This window comes from Salvelinus sp. IW2-2015, linkage group LG33 (assembly GCF_002910315.2).
Source record: "Salvelinus sp. IW2-2015 linkage group LG33, ASM291031v2, whole genome shotgun sequence".
NCBI classification, from domain to species: Eukaryota; Metazoa; Chordata; class Actinopteri; order Salmoniformes; family Salmonidae; genus Salvelinus; species Salvelinus sp. IW2-2015.
This window is the reverse complement of record NC_036872.1, coordinates 16486019-16509996: the sequence shown is the minus strand read 5'-3', so window position 1 is coordinate 16509996 and position 23978 is coordinate 16486019. Positions and strand designations below refer to the sequence as shown.

The 23978-nt window shown below is 42.2% G+C and overlaps 1 protein-coding gene and 1 pseudogene across 1 annotated transcript; both read right to left on the bottom strand.

Moving 5' to 3' along the window:
* Positions 1 to 1557: 1557 nt before the first annotated feature.
* tbx16 (T-box transcription factor 16) lies at positions 1558 to 4455 on the bottom strand. The gene is made up of 9 exons (XM_023979062.2): positions 4291 to 4455; positions 3883 to 4039; positions 3654 to 3756; positions 3070 to 3234; positions 2786 to 2932; positions 2607 to 2677; positions 2427 to 2515; positions 2107 to 2326; positions 1558 to 1993 (listed from the first exon to the last, which is right to left on the bottom strand). Exons 1-9 carry the CDS (start codon positions 4304 to 4306, stop codon positions 1558 to 1560), a joined length of 1404 nt encoding a protein of 467 aa, XP_023834830.1. The 5' UTR covers positions 4307 to 4455.
* A 10898-nt stretch (positions 4456 to 15353) lies between these two features.
* The window catches only part of LOC111958142 (calcineurin-binding protein cabin-1-like), an 81451-nt pseudogene continuing 72826 nt past the window's right edge, over positions 15354 to 23978 (bottom strand).

The window sequence follows — 23978 nt, the reverse complement described above, 5'->3', positions numbered from 1 at the left end:
CAATTCTAAAGTTAAATTGGGACCTTCTTTATACAGAACGTCCTCTATTCTTCTTCCGACACCAACACTGTCAGATAGGGTAAACAACATGTGCATCATGTATCAGCTGGGTAGAGTGAGTGTTCATCAGGAGAGGGGCGGGAGAAAGGGAGCCGAAGATTTGCCCCACTAATGTCACAAAGAGCCTACTAATGAATTGAGCTGAGTAAAAGCCCTTGGCAGCATTGTCCCCTGGAGGACGACTCCCACCCTCCCTCCCCGGCTTTACGGCAGTCATTAGCAGCTGACATCCGTGAAAAAGAGCCATCAGGCTGCTCTGTGCTTGCTGCTGTGAAAGGAAGCCAACTGCCACCAATTTTCATGTTCTTAACGCTCGTTCAGAGGGAGAAAGATGACCGTGGCATGTTTTATTACGCAAGTGGGTAAACCTCAGCAGGTGAAGTCACTCCCCTGGCCAGAGGCACAATAGTGCAGGGTCTTTAATGCATGCTGAGCCAAAGGAAACCGGAGTGTGGTCCTCGTTAGGTCTCAAAGGTAAAATACAAACACCAGTGTAGGAACTGTTGCTATGTGATTTTCAAAAGTGCAAAGACACAGATGAACAAGGTTATGGAGTGTGGATAACAGTGTACCATCCTTAATTCTATATCCTATCAACCTGGACTTTACAGCAAGTCCAGGTGACAGCAATAATCAAATCCGAGATAACTGTCATCCATTTTGACCTCAAAATCTGACAGCAATAATGAAATCCGAGATAACTGAACTCATAGAAAACAGCCAGTGGAACATCCTGATATCCCAAGGGAGATTGATCAAGGCCCAGATTCAGTTCAAGGCGCGTTATTGCGCTATGACATACTTTTTTAAAGGTAATTTATGCTTGAGCCGACCTGCGCAGAGTTTACCATTAATGTGATCTCCACAAACGTTAAGGAAAATGCCTTTAAAAGTTGCGTTGACTACTGTATTGTCATGCACTATAATGCACCAGGCCCCCAAAAAATGTATGCTTCATTAGCTTTGAAGTAAACAGTGAAAAACAGTTATAACTTGTTGATTTTCTTTTTATTCCATACAGATGACATTAACATATCAGTAAAGCAATTTATTACACACAAAATGTTTTTATTTTTTACAAAAATATTTACCAGGGAGAAACGAAATCCAAACATGAAATAAATAGACAATTCAGCAATAAACACACATTTCACTGGGAAGAACACATACATTTTTCAGGCCTTAGGCCTAAAGCCAGCTGGGATATCAGACCAATCCACACCACTACTCTGGCAAGTCATTCTGAAGTATATTGTCTCTGTTCCACTCCATTATTCTCTCTGCTGGTTGGCGTTTCTCCTGACCCAGGTCCTTCTCTTTCAGCCCCAGCATACGGTAGCATGGCCGTGTGCTCTGGATCAGCAGTCAGCAGGGTGTGGTGCTGGACTTGGGACAGAGGAAACACAGGTATGACGGCATAGTAGCATTTATGAGGTCTCGCTGAGTCACTTGTGAGACTGCAGTCCTTCTCTTTTGGGAGAAACTGAGGAAATTGTTTCACCAGCACGAGTAGGAGAAGAGTGGGTACTGGCTCCACTCAGCCACATTGCCATGGTGATATCCGTGGTGCACAGCCGGGGTACTGTAGTCAGAGGGCAGGTGGTGAGGGGGGGGGTACTGGACAGGGCTGGGGCCGCTCCACTGGCCCAGGGTCTGCTCGGCGCTGTAAGGAGTGTAAATGTGGTGGCTGAGGACCCCTGGCTTGCCTGCCTGGGCCATGTTGAGAACCCCTGTGTAGTCCTGGTGATGTCCTGCAGAGGGCTGGGGGCCACAGGGAGATGGTCCGATCTCATGGGTAGACGGCTTGGAGGCCTCATGCTCTGGGACTGTGGCTACATCAGAGACTCTGGACTCAAAGCTGGCCCGTCCAGAACCCCCGTTGCTGCTGCCTACGCTGGAGGAGGGAGATGGAGACTTCCCGTATTCATGGAACCTGAGGAAAGAAGAGAAGGCAGGGTGGTGGTCAGTGTTATCTGCTTTGATGACAATGTGGCAGTGAGATATACAGCAGAATGAACATGACAGATAGCATGCTGTGCTGCCTACCTGTAAGGCTGGTATGAAGCTGGGGCTGGTACTAGCTGCTCTGCATTGTACATTTCTCTGGCGTCAGGTCCAGGGGGTGAATCTGTCCGGACGTGGTGGCCATGCTCCCTCTCAGGCCCCCAGGGGGAGTAGCGTTCCTCTTTCACCACTTCCTCCTCTTTGGTTTTGGGGAGTTCTGCCTGCTCTCCTTCGTATCCCTCAAATGATGACCTGCGGAAGTCTGAAAAACATACATGACATCAGACCCACTAAGCTCAGGGAATAACAATTTCTACATGAAGGGATGAGTAATTTGGTCACCAAGTGGTGAAATCCAATACCAGGAGGACTGTCCTCATCTGACTCTCTGCTTAGACAATCAATTTTCTTTGCTTTCTTCTCTGGGCAGGCTGGGTTTCTGTTAGCGCGCCTGCAGCGGGAAAGATAATAGGGCCGATCATCAGTGAACTTATATTCAAGACAAGCATATAATAGAACAATAGTTATAGTAACTATTCTACCTTTTTGTATTAGTTCCTTCGTCTCTAAAGCCTTTCGCAAATGGGTTGTGGTCGATTTTCAGCTTGGTTATCTAGGGGAGAAAGAGTTGCTTTAAACACATAGTGCCTTGTTACCAGATGCTTGCTTGGGGAAATAAAGGGTAGTGCCCTGCTCTGCCAGTGACTGCAGTGAGACTGACCTTAGTGTTCTGGTAAGCAGTGACGGAGGTGAAGGAGGTCTCAGGGAAGGTAAAGGTCTGGAATACACTCCAGCGTACACTGTACATGTCGTCTGCCTGGACAATGTGGAAGCGCGGGTGGTAGCGATGCATGGAGTGCAAAATGATCTGATAGAGATAGAGATGCACAGTTAGTTTAGTCACTGGAACAATGACAACACTTAATATCAAAGTTAAATAATTTGCGAGTGCTCTATAGAAGAAGTCTATATCTATTATTACAGAGCTTGACAATGCCTTCTTACATGGCCATGTTGGTCTAGGGTGTTGTTGGTAAGCTTGAGCTTGAGGAAGGACACGGTCTGTTTCATCCAGTGGCTCCCAGGGGCTGGAGAGTCTGGATGCAGGTACGTCCGGCAAGGGGGTTGTGGCTCCGCTTTCCCAGCCACTTCCCATTTCTCTTTATTCCACTGGAAGGAGCCCAAGAAATTGAGTTAAAACATAAACAAAGTTTATCTGTCATACAAGGAGGGTGAGGTGATTTTCAGAGGATCCCTGCCTAACTTTAAGGAGGCTAAAAGAGAGAGTGATAGTTTGGCTTGCACCACCCACAGAGAGAAGGGGGAAAACAGCAGGGGATAGAACAACAGGAAGAGATAATGCCCTGTGATGTCCAATGTCAGAGGGGTGATGAGCAGAGGGTGGAGTGGAGCTGTATCTCGTCTGGAGATGCTGGCCATTAGAGAAAAGCTATCGCTAATGTCAAGATTGTTTTTTACAAGCCAGGGTTGTGTCATTTCTAAATGTAAAATTCTCCCTGATTTCAATGATTTTGCTCATGACAGACAATGGATATGTATTAAAGTGCAAACATGCTAAAGGTTCTTACCTTATACCTGAAACCATCCACAGGAACCATGTCAACCAGCAAGATGTACTTGGAACAAGCCATCAGCCCAGAAAGGTTGATTTTACAGTGTGGAAACATTCTCCTGTAAAATACAAGGATAATCATTATCATGACAGCCCAACAAAAAATGCTACTTCTTGAAGCATTTTTGATCAAGTACATTGTAATTGATCATGGCAGATAGAATTGGAAGTTGTGGTTATCTTACCTGCCCGGTTTAGTGATAATCATCTCTGTTCCAATTTCATGGAAAGACTTCCAGAGTTCTGGGTCCTCCAGAGTCATTCTGATGTTGCCTTGGTGATAGGCGTCGGGACCACCGGGAATAGAGGATGAGGGTGGAGCAATAAAGTTGGACTTCATGTCTAAGATGTAGATGTGGAAACCATTATTAAGACGCAGTCATAAACCAAAACTGATGGATGACTAGCTGAGCAAGATGAGAACTGAATATGCCGGGATAAAGAGGAACATTTCATATACCCAGAGTAGACTAAGAATACAACCCAAACTATTGATATAGGCAATGAGAGCTTATGACTTGAATGTGTGATGTCCATTGGGAGTCCAAGGGAGGTTTGATGACAAAAAAAAGAGCTCGAGGACCAACACTCACCTCTGATGGACTGCATTCTTTAGACGAGTTGGTGCAACAAGAAGAGGTGCGCCAAAAAATATCATGTATCAGTAAACTGGTTCAGTGATATCCAAAGTAGTTCACAGTCCCTCCTTGGTGCTGCACATCTGTCTTGGGCTTTCAGTATATTCCACTGGTGCCGGAAGCATAAATTGAGGGGTGGTAGGTCCAATAGTGTTCTAACAGCAATCACTTCGGGCACTAGAACTGTTCAACTGGAGGACAAGGTGTCCCTGACTTTTAAGGAGATCCCAGGGGTGGGAGTGGCCAGAAGAGAGAGCCATTCCCAGGCTTTGAAGTGGCACAATGATGAGTCAATGTCCCACTGTGATTGGAGGGTTGTGGAAATCAAAGGGACTTAACAGGGCCTTGATACCGTCTCCACAGGAAGGGGGACGGAGGAAATGCATTTTTATTAACTGCTAAGAGACTTTTAAACAAATATGGACGGGCTTCCCCACTGGAGAACGGGGCCTGCAGCGGCACCAAAATCTGTGTAAATATCATTCACACAGACGTAATCACACACAGAAAGTCCATTTAGTGTCCTCATGCAATGTGGTAAAATAGCCATTATAATTCATTTGACACAGTTAATACAAGTTCAGGGAAATGAGATCAACCCTCACAAATTATAACATTTGAGTCAGGGTTGCAAAGCTACTGATAAAATTAGGGTTGCAAAGCTACTGATAATTTTCCAGAATTATCAATAATAACAATAATTACTTCAGTAAAAAAAATGTATCCATATATAGTATTCATTTTTGTATCTGTGTCCATATTGTCCATCAGTTTCTAGTAGATAGACCATATGGTTCAAGAGAAAATAACCTAATAATTAAAAAAGCATCTAATCAACAATTATTATTTTGTGCATTATTGAAATTTTATGTGTATGATTTTTTATTATTTTTTATTTAACCTTTATTTAACTAGGCAAGTCAGTTAAGAACAAATTCTTATTTTACAATAACGGCCTACCCCGGCCAAACCCTCCCCTAACCCGGACGATGCTGAGCCAATTGTACGCCGCCCTATGGGACTCCTGATCACGGCCAGTTGTTATACAGCCCGGGATCGAACCAGGGTCTGTAGTGATGCCTCTAGCACTGAGATACTGTGCCTTAGACCGCTGCGCCACTCGAGAACTCCAAAACATAAAAAGGACATAAAAATCCTTGAAAGATACCAAAATTCTGGTAGTTTACTGGTAAACTTTGAAAGTTTCCAGTAGTATATATATATATACACTGCTCAAAAAATAAAGGGAACACTTAAACAACACAATGTAACTCCAAGTCAATCACACTTCTGTGAAATCAAACTGTCCACTTAGGAAGCAACACTGATTTACAATAAATTTCACATGCTGTTGTGCAAATGGAATAGACAACAGGTGGAAATTATAGGCAATTAGCAAGACACCCCCAATAAAGGAGTGGTTCTGCAGGTGGTGACCACAGACCACTTCTCAGTTCCTATGCTTCCTGGCTGATGTTTTGGTCACTTTTGAATGCTGGCGGTGCTTTCACTCTAGTGGTAGCATGAGACGGAGTCTACAACCCACACAAGTGGCTCAGGTAGTGCAGCTCATCCAGGATGGCACATCAATGCGAGCTGTGGCAAGAAGGTTTGCTGTGTCTGTCAGGGTAGTGTCCAGAGCATGGAGGCGCTACCAGGAGACAGGCCAGTACATCAGGAGACGTGGAGGAGGCCGTAGGAGGGCAACAACCCAGCAGCAGGACCGCTACCTCCGCCTTTGTGCAAGGAGGAGCACTGCCAGAGCCCTGCAAAATGACCTCCAGCAGGCCACAAATGTGCATGTGTCTGCTCAAACAGTCAGAAACAGACTCCATGAGGGTGGTATGAGGGCCCGACAGCCACAGGTGGGGGTTGTGCTTACAGCCCAACACCGTGCAGGACGTTTGGCATTTGCCAGAGAACACCAAGATTGGCAAATTCGCCATTGGCGCCCTGTGCTCTTCACAGATGAAAGCAGGTTCACACTGAGCACATGAGCACATGTGACAGACGTGACAGAGTCTGGAGACGCCGTGGAGAACGTTCTGCTGCCTGCAACATCCTCCAGCATGACCGGTTTGGCGGTGGGTCATTCATGGTGTGGGGTGGCATTTCTTTGGGGGGCCGCACAGCCCCTGTCTCTTATACACATCTAGATGTGTATAAGAGACAGGGATTGCATTGATGCTATGGACTGCCCCGCCCGTTCCCCAGACCTGAATCCAATTGAGCACATCTGGGACATCATGTCTCGCTCCATCCACCAACGCCACGTTGCACCACAGACTGTCCAGGAGTTGGCGGATGCTTTAGTCCAGGTCTGGGAGGAGATCCCTCAGGAGACCATCCGCCACCTCATCAGGAGCATGCCCAGGCGTTGTAGGGAGGTCATACAGGCACGTGGAGGCCACACACACTACTGAGCCTCATTTTGACTTGTTTTAAGGACATTACATCAAAGTTGGATCAGCCTGTAGTGTGGTTTTCCACTTTAATTTTGAGTGTGACTCCAAATCCAGACCTCCATGGGTTGATAAATTTGATTTCCATTGATACTTTTTGTGTGATTTTGTTGTCAGCACATTCAACTATGTAAAGAAAAAAGTATTTAATAAGAATATTTCATTCATTCAGATCTAGGATGTGTTATTTTAGTGTTCCCTTTATTTTTTTGAGCAGTGTATATATACCCTCCCTTTGCAACATTCCTTAATTCATGTTTTTGCCAAACACCAGCCCAGACACTTTGTTTACTATAATGCTGAGGGATGGGGCTGGAGAAATTGAACCATTCTCAAATTCATAGAGTGACAGTTCATGAGATCAACATTATAGTTTTGAGCATATTTGAAGCTATATATAGCTTGTTAACAAAGACATTGTTTACAAATAATGTAGTAACCTTGTATTTTGGGTTTGATGGGGTAAGACAGTTATATTCTTCCAAAATTAATGGGTATATATCATTGATTGAAATTACCATTGAACAGCAGTAACTTTTGCTGAATGTAGCTTTAATTCCTTTTTTTTATGATGATCAAAATAGTCTGTTGAATGAACTTGTTCACTTTGAACTTGTGTGCTTCCGACAATAAAATGTAAGAAATGCTATCCCATCTTGAGTCACTCTTCCAACACAGTTATAACATAACTGTAAAATACACACGTGTCATACGTATATCATTTGCACTATTGGTTGAAACAATGACTTAATCTTGTCCAAACAGGGTCTCTGCCATGTCTCATTCTCCATCTGAGAAAGTGAGGAGTGTGTGAGGGACCAATAAACCTATAATGGTGTAATAACTTACAATAATACCGGTGTCTTTCTCCAGGTGAGTCTTACCTGGGGGTGAGCCAGGTTGGGTGTTGGGGCTGGAGGCAGTGCCCCGGGGTTGTGTATTGATCTGTCTAGACAGGACAATGCTCCGAATGATAATCTCATTAGGGCAGTTTCCCTTGCAGGCCACAGTTTCTCCATGCGGAGAGGCACTGTATGGGCCAGCAATTAACAGTCAGTTAGCACCACAGGGCCAAGACACCACAGCTTGAAAGAGACAGAGGCAGAGACAGAATGAAGGCTGGGCACAACCTCCCCTCCATTCCAAAGGAGCCCTCCCTTCCACAATCGCCATCTTCCAGGCAAATCCACAAGCGTCCATTGGCTATGTGTCCTCCTGTATTCACCTCTGTTACCACAGGCTAAACAAATGCTAAACATAGAACCATTCGCAGCACTTCAGCAGAGCTCCTCCTCATCTCCACTTCCTCTGGCACTTAAAGTACCTCAAATACCCTCAATAGATCTACAAACATGTCTCACTCAGCTTTGTTCTACAAAACCAAGCAGTTTTCATACAGTCCCTATACAATTAGTCAGTCTCTCATTGTATGCTTATGTGTGCATATTGCATACAGTTCCTCCAGGGGTAGTATTGTATGGTCCAAGTTTCCATAGTATTATTGTGAGCCCAATTGTCTTTGTAATTTGCGTCTGTGAATCTGTATAAGCCTATCACAGGAGGTTGGTGGCACCTTAATTGGGGAGGACGGGCTCGTGGTAATGGCTGGAGCAGAATCAGTGGAATGGTATCAAATACATCAAACACATAGTTTCCATGTGTTTGATTCCATTCCATTTACTCTGTTCCAGCCATTATTATGAACTGTCCCCCCCTCAGCAGCCTCTACTGAAGCCTATGTTATCATGTGGGAGACCATACATATGGACCCCATTTGTGAGAAATACTAGAATCATTCAAAATTGATCTTGATACCTTAAAAGGGCCATAAAGTTCCAAAGTTTCCTTTGGAAATGGCTGTATTAAACCTGGCAACTAGAGAAACATCCCTCTAAGGAATAGCAGTTAAACAGGCCACAGGAGAGGTTTACAACTAGAAAGCCTGGGCTGTGAGAATATTGACTCGCTAGTTTAAAGAGCTTATGTTGAGTCAGTGTATATTTCTCCCATTACTCCAACAGACCCACTCAGAGAGACCTGCATTGGATTTTCACAGCACAGGTCCTCACGTTGACTCTAAAAGGCTATTTTGGAGGGGGGAAAGACAGATGCCACATGCATAACTGGTTCCACCAATCCCCCTGCATAGAGGGCCAGCCTGCTAGTAGCACTCTGAGCTTTAGGAAGTGTGATGTGGTTTCACTCTCCTTATATGTGAAACCAATTGTTGCTGAGGAGTTATTAATCACAGGTTCAGTGTTGCTCTCCTCACTTTGTACTTCTGAGGACACATGCATATTCCCAGGGCCTCTTGTGCCGTCTCCCTCTCGAGAGCTTTCCAGCAGGGGCTTACTACCAGTCACCCAGCATCAGTCCTATCAGAGCCATGTCATGAGCTATCAAAACAAGGATGGCGCAGCTCTTTGTGTGATTACAAGAGTGTGTCTATTTCAGGAAATGGAGAAGGGACCAATTTTGATGTGGAATATTTTAGGTAATCATGATTTAAAGGCTTACAGGGAAGGCTAATGTGAGCATGTCACTTTCAGAGCTAAGGTGTACATTTCAGTGGTGGCGGTGTCAATCCCATTACGCAGTGAAGATGGAGGTGATAGCCAGGTGTGATAGCCAGGCTGTTGTCCGTGGCAGAGGATACAGGCCAGTCAGGGTGGGTAACGTGGGTAACACATCAGGGGAATTGTGGCCTTGAAGACAATGACTGAGTTAAGAACTAGTGTAGCTAACTATAATCACAGTGAAGTGACCCAAATAGTTGTTATTCAATCTCTGAATGATTTCAATGAATCAACACTGAAGCACTGGGTTGTAGATCTATGACAAAATATGTCAAACAACAAACATTCCCTTTATTCTCAGCATAACGTATGAAAAGACCATCCCTAACATGATCTCTACACTGGATGTAATAAAGTTGTAGAAAGTAATACCATTGCCATAGCAGACATGGCATAGAGATTCAGAGAAGGCAAACAGTAATTTACAGTATATAAAAATGAACTCAAATCAAATTTTATTTGTCACATGCTCCGAATACAACAGGTGTAGACCTTACAGTTAAATGCTTATTCACAGGCCCTTAAACAACAATGCAGCTAAGAAAAATACCTACAAAAATAAAAAATTAAAGTAACAAAGAATTAAAGAGCAGCAGTAAAATAACAATAGCGAGGCTATATACAGGGGGCACCGGTTAGTCGAGGTAATATGTACATGTAGGTAGAGTTATTAAAGTGACTATGCTCCAAGTGACTATGCTCACTCACCAAGTTTGTGTCAATAGAGCTAATGTTTCTTGGCTGTTCTCCAAGTCCGATGAGTCTACTAGGGCCCAACCTTCCTGCAAAGCATTGGTCCTCAGTGCGGTGTATGGCGGGGCCGCTGTCCAGGCCACTCTGTCTGCTCACTGATAACCTTTACCACTGATGCTCTACCTCCCAGGTGTCAGTCTCTGGCCATTTGTTTTAACTGTGCAGATCCCCTTGTGCTGAATAGTTAACAGCTGCCAATACACAGCCGGGCCCAAGGATCAGACGGCTATCCTCCAGCCCAATAAAGAGCCCCTGCAGTGGGCCGACGAGAAATCTCACACCTTTGGCCCACATTAACTATGCAGCATGCCCTTTTGATGCCTTAATTGGTTACTTTGAGGGGTTTGTATAGGTAGCAGTCACTGGCTAAAGACAACCTGATGTCAGTGGTGCTCCAATCCCTTCTGATTCAGCCTACATCACCTCAAACACTGGAAAGACTCACATTTGTTAAACCTGACATCAGGGCTATTACATAGTCATTTTGTGATTGTTGGCTGACAATTTCATCTCAAGTGCAGTTTAATGTTTCAGCTATAAACAATAACGACTATGATGTTCTTAATCAGTGAATCTTAAAGATGATTGCACAATAACACAGGATACATTCTCAAAGGATTACATTGATCTAACATAGTGACAACACTCCCTTTTTCTCTGCAAAACACTGAGCACAGAAGACAACTTTGTCAGTGAGGCACTTCGGAATTTGTTTAAAATGCAATGTTTTGGTGAATTACATTTGCATTCTTTAGATAAATACAGTAGATAATATACAGTCAGGCCCATAATTAGTCACCCTTGATATATTGTATGCTCATTACATTTGGGAAAATATATTATATTATAATAATACAATTGCTGAAAGAGATTTTGCTTCTGTTTTTCAACACCAAACCCACCACTACTGTGTATGGCCAAAGAGCTGTATTGTCATGTCATCTGAGCATAGCACCGGTTCCAATCCAAGTGCCAATGTCGTTAATCAAACTCCAGACGGTGCTATGGTCAGATGACGTGAAAAACAAGCTTTTTTGGCCACGTACACACACCAGTAGTGGGTTTGACGTCGAAAAACGGAAGCATATGCAGAAAAGTACCTCATACATATGGTAAAATATGGTGGTGCATCTTTGATGTTATGGGGATATTTTGCTTCTACTGGTCCTGGGGTCTTTGTTAAGGTCAACGACATCATGAACTCTACCAAGTACCAGGACATTTTAGCCCAAACATGGTTGCATCTGTCAGGAGGCTGAAAATTGACCGCAAGTGAATCTTCCAGCAAGACAATAACCCTAAACACATATAAAAATCCATAAAGAAATGGTTAATTTATCATAAAAATCAACATTTTTCAATGGCCATCTGTCTCTGGACTTGAACCCCATTGGAAACCATGAACCCCATTGGAAACGAGTGGTGCAGCGGTCTAAAGCACTGCATCTCAGTGCAAGAGGCGTCACTACAGTTCCTGGTTTGAATCCAGGCTGTATCACATCCGGGCGTGATTGGGAGTCCCATAGGGCGACGCACAATTGGCCCAGTGTTGTACGGGGTAGGCCGTCATTGTAAATACAAATTTGTTCTTAACTGACTTAAATAAAGGTTACATTTTAAAAAACGTTTGAGAAAAAGGCTGTTGTTTTCTTTGTAGGGTGCTAGAGTACTGAAAACAATATACTTTTAAACAAAATCTTCTCTGAGCAGTTGTATTAGTATAAAATAATATGTATACATTTTTTTGAGCATGCAATATAGCTCAATATTTGTATTATTTATTTTAATATTTTTTGCTAATTTTTTATCAAGGGTGACAATTATGGACCGGGCTATAGGTAGGTACAGTTGAAGTCGGAAGTTTACATACACTTAGGTTGGAGTCATTAGGTTGGAGGTTTTCAACAGCTCCACAAATTTCTTGTTAACAAACTATAGTTTTGGCAAGTCGGTTAGGACATCTACTTTGTGCATGACACAAGTAATTTTCCCAACAATTATTTACAGACAGGTTATTTCACTTATAATTCACTGTATCATAATTCCAGTGGGTCAGAAGTTTACATACACTAAATTGACTGTGCTTTTAAACAGCTTGGAAAATTCCAGAAAATTATGTCATGGCTTTAGTAGCTTCTGATAGGCTAATTGACATAATTTGAGTCAGTTGGAGGTGTACCTGTGGATGTATTTCAAGGCCTACCTTCAAAGTCCGTGCCTCTTTGCTTGACATCATGGGAAAATCTAAAGAAATCAGCCTGTTTTTTGGGGGGGGTTTTTAGACCTCCACAAGTCGTTCATCCTTGGGAGCAATTTCCAAACGCCTGAAGGTATCACGTTCATCTGTCCAAACAATAGTACGCAAGTATAAACACCATGGGACCACGCAGCCGTCATACTGCTCAGCAAGGAGACGTGTTCTGTCTCCTAGAGATGAACGTACTTTGGTGCGAAAAGTGCAAATCAATCCCAGAACAACAGCAAAGGACCTTGTGAAGATGCTGGAGGAAACAGGTACAAAAGTATCTATACCCACAGTAAAACGAGTCCTATGTCAGCACAATCTGAAAGGCCGCTCAGCAATGAAGAAGCCACTGCTCCAAAACTGCCATAAAAATGCCACTGCACATGGGGACAAAGACCGTACTTTGTGGAGAAATGTCCTCTGGTCTGATGAAACAAAAATAGAACTGTTTGGCCATAATGACCATCATTATGTTTGGAGGAAAAGGGGGAGGCTTGCAAGCCGAACAACGCCATCCCACCCGTGAAGCACGGGGGTGGCAGCATCATGTTGTAGGGGTGCTTTGCTGCAGGAGGGACTGGTGCACTTCACAAAATAGATGGCATCATGAGGGAGGAAAATTATGTGGATATATTGAAGCAACATCTAAAGACATCAGTCAGGAAGTTAAAGCTTGGTCGCAAATGTGTCTTCCAAATGGACAATGACCCCAAGCATACTTCCAAAGTTGTGGCAAAATGGCTTAAGGACAACAAAGTCAAGGTATTGGAGTGGCCATCACAAAGCCCTGACCTCAATCCTGTAGAAACTTTGTGGGCAGAACTGAAAAAGTGTATGCGAGCAAGGAGGCCTACAAACCTGACTCAGTTTCACCAGCTCTGTCAGGAGGAATGGGCGAAAATTCCCCAACTTATTTATTTATTATTATTTTACCTTTTATTTATACTGGTTTTTCTCATTGAGATAACATCTCTTTTCCAAGAGAGACCTGGTCCAATAGCAGCAGGGGGAACAACGTTTCAGACAAAACAACTTACATACACTAACACAACATTAAAGAAAACTATAAGCACACATACAATACAACAAAAACATTTTACATTTAAAGCACGAAAGTCTTGACCAAAAACAGCTGGCCTAAAAACAATTACACTCTTCTATGATATATACATCGATCAAGTGTTTAAACTCCACCAACGAAACTAGATCATCAAATTTTTAAATGTTCAGGAGAGAATTCCAGGACCACAGAGCTAAGTAACTAAAACTATTTCTACCATGACCTGTTCCAATTTTTGGTACTGTTAGAAGCATAAGAGAATGGTACCGTAATTTATATTTATTTACCGACCTGACTAAAAAAGAACAGAGATAAAATGGCATTTTACCCAATATGGCCTTATAAATCAGTGTATACCAATGTTTAAGCCTACGCAAGGTCAATGATGACCAGCCAACAGCGCTGTAGAGCTCACAATGATGTGTTAGACATTTTTGATTTGTAATGAACCTGAGGGCTGCATGTTATACTGAATCAAGTGCTCTCAGAGTAGTGGCTGAGGCCTGCATATATATAACATCACTAAAATGTAAAACTGCCAGTAATGTACATTCTTCCAGCTTCTTCCTGGCCTCAAAAGAAAAACAAGCCTTATGCCGGTAATAAAAACCTATTTTCAGCTTGAGCTTCCTTATCAAGTTCTCTACATGCACAGTGAAGCTCAGCTTATCATCAATCCACACACCCAAATATTTGTACACTTTAACTTGCTCTATAGTATGTCCAGCCAATGTAGCAATGACATGATTAGTAACATGCCTGGCATTTTGTTTTACCCGAATTTAGAACCAGCTTTAAATCATACAGATTCTGTTGTAGGATATTAAATGCTCTTTTGGCATTTTCAAAAGCTAAAGATAAACTACTACCACTTGAATAAAGAACAGTATCATCTGCATAAAAATTAACATCCGCTGTTTCAATAAGATCCCCAATGTTGTTGATATACAAAATGAACAACAGTGGGCCCCAAATAGAACCCTGCGGAACACCTTATTGTGGAAGGCTCCCCGATATGTTTGACCCAAGTTAAACAATTTAAAGGCAATGCTACCAGATACTAATTAAGTGTATGTAAACTTCTGACCCACTGGGAATGTGATGAAAGAAATAAAAGCTGAAATAAATCACTACTAATATTCTGACATTTCACATTCTTAAAATAAAGTGGTGATCCTAACTGACCTAAGACAGGGAATTTTTACTCGGATTAAATGTCAGGAATTGTGAAAAACTGAGTTTAAATGTATTTGGCTAAGGTGTATGTAAACTTCCGACTTCAACTGTAGTTATCTGTCTGTCAACAGGAAGAAGTTAAGACAGAAAAGACTGAACAAATCACTTACCAACCCCCTCTGCCCTATCAAGGCTTGGAGAAGAGAGATCTCAAAACGACAACTTAGGGGATGGGGATCACACATTTGGTCCACCTCATAAGAAAACAAACCTCAAATGTAGCTTTCCTGACAAAGGGGCAAATGACAAACTCACAGCACTTCATAAGAAACTTCTGGAAGTTGCTAATGAAGGCTAATGACTTCCCTCGTGTCAGAGACTTCACACTGAAGTGTACGAGCCCTTTGACTAAAATGTCAGAGAGAGACAAGGTGGTCTCAGCTAGAGGAGATTGTGGAGATAGAAAACATGATTGATACACAGGGGACATGTTGGTGGAAAGAGTGACACTTTGCCACAGGTTGTTTTGTTTAGGTCAAACTTGTCTGGAATTGTAGTCTGTAGAACTAAATGACATTGAGGTTGTCTTGCCAATTGGTCTAGACTACTGTATACATACAGCTTTTGCAACCAATACATAACCATTACAGCTGCCAGAGGTTGAAGTTCAAACTAAATATGAAAACAAACAGAAAATGTAAGTAATGGAAATAAGAGTTAAAGAGCAAAGACCAGGTATGAGTGTATCAAGTATATTTTTGTTGTGACATCTTTAATGTGGCAAGTCAATATGTAGAGAACAACTCCCCAGCCTGAGCTAAGGTTGAAGAGCAGAAGAAAAGCCTTGAACCCAAAGTCACCTTTCAGCCATTCTATATTCCCATAAGAAGCTCAGCAGTAGAAATACAAAACAGTATTTTACACCAAAAAATACAAACATCCATTTACAGGCAGTCAAGCAAGACTTGTTTGGGCAATGTCCTTTACAATTATTAATTCATAATTTCTTCCTTTTTAAAAAGTCTTGTTTTTGACAGTAAACATACAGTACATATCCTTCTTTTTATAGAAAACAATCTGTAAAAAACATTATATTGTCTTCTGTACAACTGACTAGCTATCCCCTTTCCGAGTTTACTTTGAATTTAAACCTATTTACCAAAACTGATCCATCGGGAAGGCATTTTGTCTGAATTAGGAACATCCACACCTTCCCTTACAATGCCAGTGAATTCAGTTAATAAACTGAAGCACAACTGATTAAGTTAAATTGAATTTGTTTCCTAAATTGACTAGAATGGAGATGTACTTGACCCCAATGCTAAATAAACACCCGAACCCTATAAGAGTTGCCTCATTGGAAAATATGTTTTAAGTGTGATGTACAAAAGCTAATTCAGGCTAATCCAAAACATCTCTCTGTCTATTATCCTGAGCAATGCTGGTGACAAGACCTCTTCCTGGTAAAGACTCCTCCAAGCTACAAATCCACACAGAAACAAAGGACAAAATCAAAAGAGACTTGAAATAATACAGTGGAGTACAAAAATAGAACAAACAAAAGACGAATCAAAGACATCACACGTGAAAGTGCAAACATGTCCAATCTGCTACAGGTTATTAATACGCTTTGGAGAAGTAGGTTCCTCAACATTGCGTTAGGAGGCCCATATAAAAGCCTGGTTTGCAGCTGATGGTCCTCAGTAAATCGTAGTGTCCATGAAATTACAGGTCACATACAAATGTGGGTTTCTTGCAGTTTAGGTTCTTATATCAATGTGTATGGACAAAAGTTGGCTGGCAACAGTCATATGTTGCCATGGCACATATGTTGAAGTACCTCAGTGTAGGATGTTGCATCCCACCAACAAGGATGTAGCTGCAGTTGAAATATAGTAAAAGCAGGCTGAATTTTTGTCCCCATTACTTGTGAAAGATGCATAATCACAGCCAAGGATGCCAATTGCATTGCAGGTTAAGAATGTGTCTGCATAGCAACAATCCACAAATTCTTACTATGTAACTTACAGTAAGTGTTGGTCATCATTCTACACCCTTTCCCATTTTCATGTGAAAGACTATGGAGACCGTGGCTACCTGGCAGGTGTGATGAGTGTAAAATGGCACTTTGCTAAATTGTTGTTGAACTAAAAACATCCCCAGTCATCCACAGTGTGACTTTCTAGAGCTTTTTCCCATTCAATACAAGATAGACCAACTGCACCAACACAGAGACACTAGCTGCAGTGACATGTACCATTCCATTGTTTCAAGACAAGGTGGAAGGGTTGGTGGTAGTCAGGTCTAGCTCAAATGAGCAGCCTGGGTTTGTTCACTCTTGTAGCTGTGAGAAGGGGACAAGGGGGTGGGGGGGGGGGGGGGGGGCACAGCTGGTCAGTAGCTCAGATGTCCATGTAATCATCCTCCTCATCCCCATCGTCTGATTCACTCTCCAGAGAGGATTCCTGGCTGGAGGTCTCCTGCACCTCCAGGGCTGGCTGGCTCAGCGTCTCCTTCTTCACTGTGGCCGCCGACTGGGAGGACAGGATCACGTTCTGCACAGGGGATAGGAACAGGAACAGGGGACAAAGAACAGGAGGGGTTTAGTCTGATTGACAGACAGTTTAACAGACAGCGTGAAAAGATAGAAAGTGGCCAGAGATAGATCAATTGATGGAATCGATAGAAGGGGAGAGAGAGAGGAAGCGGGAAAGTACCTTGAGTCTCTGCTTGGTTTCCTCTGAGATACTTCCTTTGGGGGAGAGCAGGGTGGGTGTAGGCGGGGTGACGGTAATTTCCGGGGGGAACTTGGTGACGGTTGAGGGGATATAGAGCTTTGGCATGTTGGGGGGGATGCGGGAGCGGACACGACTGGGGTCCAACATCTTAGACTGCTCACTGCTGCCATACAGCTGCTGGTCTGAACATTAGAGATATAGAAACATTATGAGAACTTCTAACAAGAATCCTCTCCTCCACTTACTAGAATTCTTACTTTCCCGCTTGGTATTTCCTGGTTGTAAATGTTCTTACCTGAGCAGGGTTGTGTGGTACTACAGGAAGCAGGCTCGTCATGGTGCCAGCCGGCAGCCTCCTGCCCTGGGGACACAGTGGCCAGCTTCATCTGTTGGCAAAGATGAGACTCCTGCTGTCTGTAGGACAGTCCCTCTGCGGGCTCCTCAAGTTCATCTGGAGAAACAGCCACGTCACATGACCTGGCTGGGTCACAATCCATACATCATCCAAACACACCAGCATAGAGAAGAAAGACAAGATGACAGGTTCTCACTCATACTTCTGGGGTTAGCAGAATAATCAATTTCAGACTATTTAATATGCAGTGCACTATACTATAACAACAATGTTTGTAATGACCAACATTAACTTACTGGAACATAAATGTAATTTCTATATACAAACACTGGTTTCAAATATTGTTCCAGGCTGCCATAACAGACCCCACAATGAACGCTGGAGGCAGATAGGATATATGAGGGAGGGTAATGCCTCAGCCTACCTGCCTGTGAGAATAACATCCCCATGTGGCAACGTACAATAGCAGCACTGACAGCAGATACAATAATCCCACTCCCTCTCTACCGAAACTCTTCATTCAGGTTGCCTGGGAAACCATTGGTAGATTGCAGTGCCAAGCTGCCCGATGCTGAGCACTGATCTCCTTAACCTCATGTATGTGTGTGTGTGTGGATGATATCCTTCTTGAATCCTTAAATATTTAATGTACTCAACAATCAGGATTGTAAACTAAAGAGGCTTGACACAGTTGTGTCATACAGAAACAATGCATCATCAGGAGAACAGTGTTCCAAGTTAAAGACAAATCATTATTTTATACACTTCCATCTGTAAGTGTCAACAGATGTACTATGTACTAGGGAGACATAAGTGACTTACTAAAACAGAAACCATTCAACCAGTTTATAGTGTACAGTAGTTACGTAACACAGCTCTGAGTGGGCAAGTGTGCCCCCTGCTGGCTGTCTATATAATTACAGCAAGAGAGAGCAGCTTAGACAGTCTCATTTATCCTTCTCCCCTAGAGCAGCAGGTACCACGCAGGGAATCATCAACTGCAGATACAGCACAGTGAACACAACCAGTTTGCAGCGTAATTACTGCGGGTGTTACAAATCAATTCACATTACACTATATTCTCCAAAGAGGAACTATGCAATTGTATTTAAAATGTTTGATGATCATGTCCTCTTTGTAGCAGCATACTTTAAACTGCTTTAGAGTGTTTTCAAACAGAACAGGCAGTTTCACTGCTGTGCATTGTGAAATGTACTGAGATGAGGAGGGATGAAACTGACCTGTTTGGGGGTTGAAGGCCATAGTTGAAGCAGGGTGGATGGGCAGGGGGGCTCTCCTGTGCTGGGGCTGCTCGTGGGAGCTGCTGGCTGGAGGTCTGGGCACCTTGCCCAGGGGCTCGTACTGGAGTTTGGCTTGGCTGTCCTGGATCTGGATGGGCAGAGGGTGGCAGGCAGTGTGGCTGAGCAAGACCGGGGTTGGCAGAGAGGCAGGGAAGAAGATGTCGTGGTTATCCTTAGTGTACTTGGGTGTTGTCGGGGCATCGCCGGCAGACTGAGAAAGATAAAGACAGAGTGTGGTAATAAGGAGAGGAGCGCCTGACCTTGAGTGCCCATCTGCAGTATAATCTTCTTTCCTCTGTACAGATACTGTAGATAGAGCGCAGATAGAACACTGAGAAATGCATATCTGCTTCCCTGGAGGGAAAATGTCCCAGACATAGAACCACCGTAGAAATAGGTTGAGTCATCATAGCTGATACCATCTCACTGTTTACACAGTCAGATGGTACTATTACACTGGCTTTATGCTGGAGCAGTGTCCTGTGGAGGTCTTACTTCTCTGTGTTGCCAGAAGACACCGACCCTACCGGGTCTGAACACAGTCATGGTTACATTAAGACACCGTGGAGCCGGTGCGAGACATGGGTCCGAAAACGTACCTCAATGCAGGGATGGAACATGCCACTTTACTCCAAATTGTACCTTCTCAATGCATCAATGTAGATAAAGGTAACATTTGGAGTACAGTGGCATATCCCATCCCTGCACTGAAGTACGTTTTCCGACCCATATCTCATGCCGGCTCCAAGGTGTCTTAAAGTAACCATGATTACGTTGTGTCCCCAGTGCAGCTCAGTGTAAATGGTCGGTATCTTCTGGCATGTTTTGAGGACCACTCATAAACACAAGAGCTGCACAAACAACCTGTGACAACAGCCGCCCTGCTCTCACAACTGCTGTCATGGCAACCAGGAAGAACACAGCCAATGGCAAACGGCATGAATACAGATTCTGTTCAGTTTTCCCTCTGAAATAGGAGAGCATTGAACTGAATACCATATCTTCTTTTAAAAGTAGCCGAATATGAGGGAGACATTGGATAACTGGGAAGGAGGAATTAGAGGCAGGGCACTGATAATGATATACAGAAGTATATAATAGTATCATGACTTATTTCCAAGTTGTGTCAATGTGACTACCAATCACGGCCGTAGCTACATATCAAGTTGAAGGCCGACCGGACTAAATTACCCTTATCACTGCGATTTAAAAATAATCGGTTCAAGGGCATACACTGAGTGTACAAAACATTAGGAACACCTGCTCTTTCTATGACATACAGTTTCCCGTGTGTATCAAGAATGGTCAACCACCCAAAGGACGTCCAGCCAATTTGACAACTGTGGGAAACATGGGAGTCAACATGGGCCAGCACACTGTTGAACGAGTCCATACCCCAAAGAATTGAGGCTGTTCTGAGGGCAAAATGGGGGTACAACAACGCAATATTAGGAGGGTGTTCCTAATGTTTTGTACACTCAGTGTACATCTGGTGTATTAGAAGCAATTAAATTGTTTACGACACAATACATACACATACAAACGACAGCATGCAGACGCATTCAAACATCCACAACATCACCACTGCCCAGAACTGCCTGCTCACACCCACATCTCCAGTGCCCGCATCACTCGCTGCCACATGGCCACAAACTGCACCATTTAGTGTCTCTCCGCCCACGCATTTTCAACATTTAGATAATAAAGCATTTGACCTATACATAGTGTTAATTATGGCGGATTGGTTGATTTCCAGTTATCTATCTATGTTTTTTTCAAGATGATTGACGAGAAAAGTATCATCCAACCCATCGGGTATCTCACTGCACCCTCATATGCCATGTCTTGAAATATGCCATGTCTTGAAATACGCAGACAGACGGATTAAAAAGTACATTTACATTGTAATACTTCTGACAGCCAACTTTCTAGCTCCGCCCATAACTTTTGGACTTTATAACATTCCCAGAAGGCATGGATTATTGAGTCATTGCTAGTTTTACACTTAAGACATGGCTGCCATTGTGCTGTAGAATTTGTGAATTTTGTCTCTTGTAAAATCAATTATATACATTAGTTTATACTGGATTTAGTGTGAATTTTCAATAACTGTAGTTTGTAAGTTATGTTCCAACATTCCCTCCATCTTGTGCCAATATCAGTTATTTTTTGTCTTGGTTCCAATAGTTTATATTTTTTCGAAGAGATTGTCAGTTGGATAGGCTCTCTGCAAGGTTTTGTATATCTTACCTATTACACGAATATCCTTTCTCTGACTCAAATATGATTCCCTTAAGATTGCTCTGATGTCGAAAAGATTTCACATCGAAATTGTGATATAAAATATTTAAGTTGCATGTACTTGAAAATATGTACCTTGATCAGTCCAAAATTGATTTTTAATTCTTTAATTGAAATAAATGTATTTCCTATTACCAAGTCATTTACTGTTTCTATGCCTTTAGTTTTCCATGTGGACCAATTTATCCGTGAATTCTGAAAAGATATCCAAAGATTGTTCCATAGGGATGTGCTTTTAGGGAGTGATATTGGTTCCTGTAGAATAACGTGTCATTTTCTTCCATATTGTTATAGTGTTGTTAACTATTAAGCTGTTAATGTTTTTTGCTTTATCCTTTGAAAATAGACACGTGAAAACATTCTGGGGATGAGCATGCACATGTTGCTCCTCTCTTTAGTGCAAGTAAAAGCCTTAGCGAGCTGATACAATTCCAAGTCTGGAAGGTTAAAACCACCCTCAGACTTTTTTGCCAATATTAAGTCTTATGACCGAGTATACTTTTTAAAGAATGTCTTCGGTGGGGGTAATTGGTAATACCAAGAACAAATATAAAACTTTGCGAGCCAAGCCATTCTGAAGAGCTTTATTCTACCTGTAAGATTTATGGGAAGATTGTTCCATTTAATTAGATCTGCTTTCATATTGTTGAGTAATGGGATAAAGTTATTTTTATATATTTGTTGTCACTTATTAAGCATCCTAAGTATTTAATATTTTTGTGGTCCATTTAAAGGATTGCTGTAGATTAGTTATTATTTTTCTTATTGCCATTATTTAGTTTTATTCAACGTAAATGTAATTTGTTTTTGTATTCAGATTTCTTTTTTTTAGCAAGGGGTGCATCGAGTTTTCAATATTGGTCAGGTATATCAGGAGATCATCTGCAAATAAGTTTAGGTTATATTCATGTTTACCAATACTGATACCTGTTACGTTTGGATCCTCTAATTATTTCTGCAAGCGGTTAAATTGCCAGTGCAAACAGGAGGGGTCAGAAAGGACAACCCTGTCTTGTGCCCCTTTTTAAAGCATTTTCATCAGATGTATTATTTGTGTATATTTCTTCTTTAGGACATTTATATAATATGTTTTATTTATTTATTATTTCAGCTGGAAAGTTGAAAGCTTTATAATTTTTGAATAGAAAAGGCCATTCAAGACGTTCAAAAGCCTTTTCGGCATCAACAGCCATTATTGATAAATCTATATCTCATTTCTTAGCGTATTGTATTAAACTGAAACATGTTCTTGTATTCGTTTGGGTCCATTCTTAATAAACCCTTTTTGAATTATATGTATCAGGTTTTATTTTTTTTATTTCTCCTTTATTTAACCAGGTTGGCCAGTTGAGAACAAGTTCTCATTTACAACTGCCACTTGGCCAAGATAAAGCAAAGTGGTGCGACAAAAACAACAACACAGAGTTACACAAAAAGAAACGTACAGTCAATAACACAAAAAATAGAAAAATAGAAAAATCTATGTAGTGTGTGCAAATGTAGAAGAGGCGGGTTGCAGGAGAGTATGTTCAGTCCGTAGATGGAAAATGAGATAAAAAAATATATACAAAGAAAATGATAAATACAAGGGACGGACAAGACAATCAAAACAGACATCCCACTGCTACGCCATCTTGGAGGTCTGGTAAGACTTTTGCCATTGTATTGCTTACGAGCTTTACAATAACTTCATTGTGACAATTTATTAAACTGGGTCTGTAAGCAGCAGGGGACTCTCCAGATGTTCCTGGTTTTATTATAACTGAAATAACTGTTTGATACATAGAACTAGGAAGCACTGAACTGAGTGACATGTGTGCTGTCATTTGTGTAAATAGGGGCACTACTTTGTCCCAAAATATTAAATAGAATTCTATGGGAAAGCCGTCCATTCCTGGGGCTTTTTTCCCACGCAAATCTTTTAACAGTGTCTAATATTTGTTTTTGGGTGATCTCCGTTATTCTTTTTTGTCAACTGATAATTTCTTAAGGGTTGTTGAGTCTAAGAAGGCTGTAGGATCAGTCAAACGGTTGTTTAATTCTGATTTATATAGATTTTCATAGAACCTTTTAAAATGGTCAATACTCATGTATACTCTGTGAATAACTTTAATTACAGGTGCATACTACTAGACGATGGAAACTGCATAAAGCAAGCTCAGCCTTATTTGTTCTATTGTCCAATTGCAGTTGTTCCCCCCTTTTAGTCTCAAATTCATATGAACAAGTGCAGGGTTTCTGTAATTCGACGGGTCATTCATCCTCCATAGGGTCTCAAGTTGGAAACCTCATAGCCCACTGAGTGTTTTACAATGTTATGTTTGTAAACTGTCCCATAGACATCTAAATGTCCTTTCACTATTTACAGGAGATCAGCTATTTTTTTTGTATCTTATTTTACCAGGTAAGTTGACTGAGAACATTCTCATTTACAGCAGGGGGATGAATGAGCCAATTGGATGCTGGGGATGATTAGGTGGCCAGATTGGGAATTTAGGCAGGACACCCCAACTCTTACGATAAGTGCCATGGGATCTGTAGTAACCAGAGGCAGGACACCCATTTAACGTCCCATCCAAAAGACAACACCTTACACAAGGAAATGTCCCCAATCACCACCCTGGGATATATATTTTTTTTAACCAGAGGAAAGAGTGCCTCCTACTGGCCCTCCAA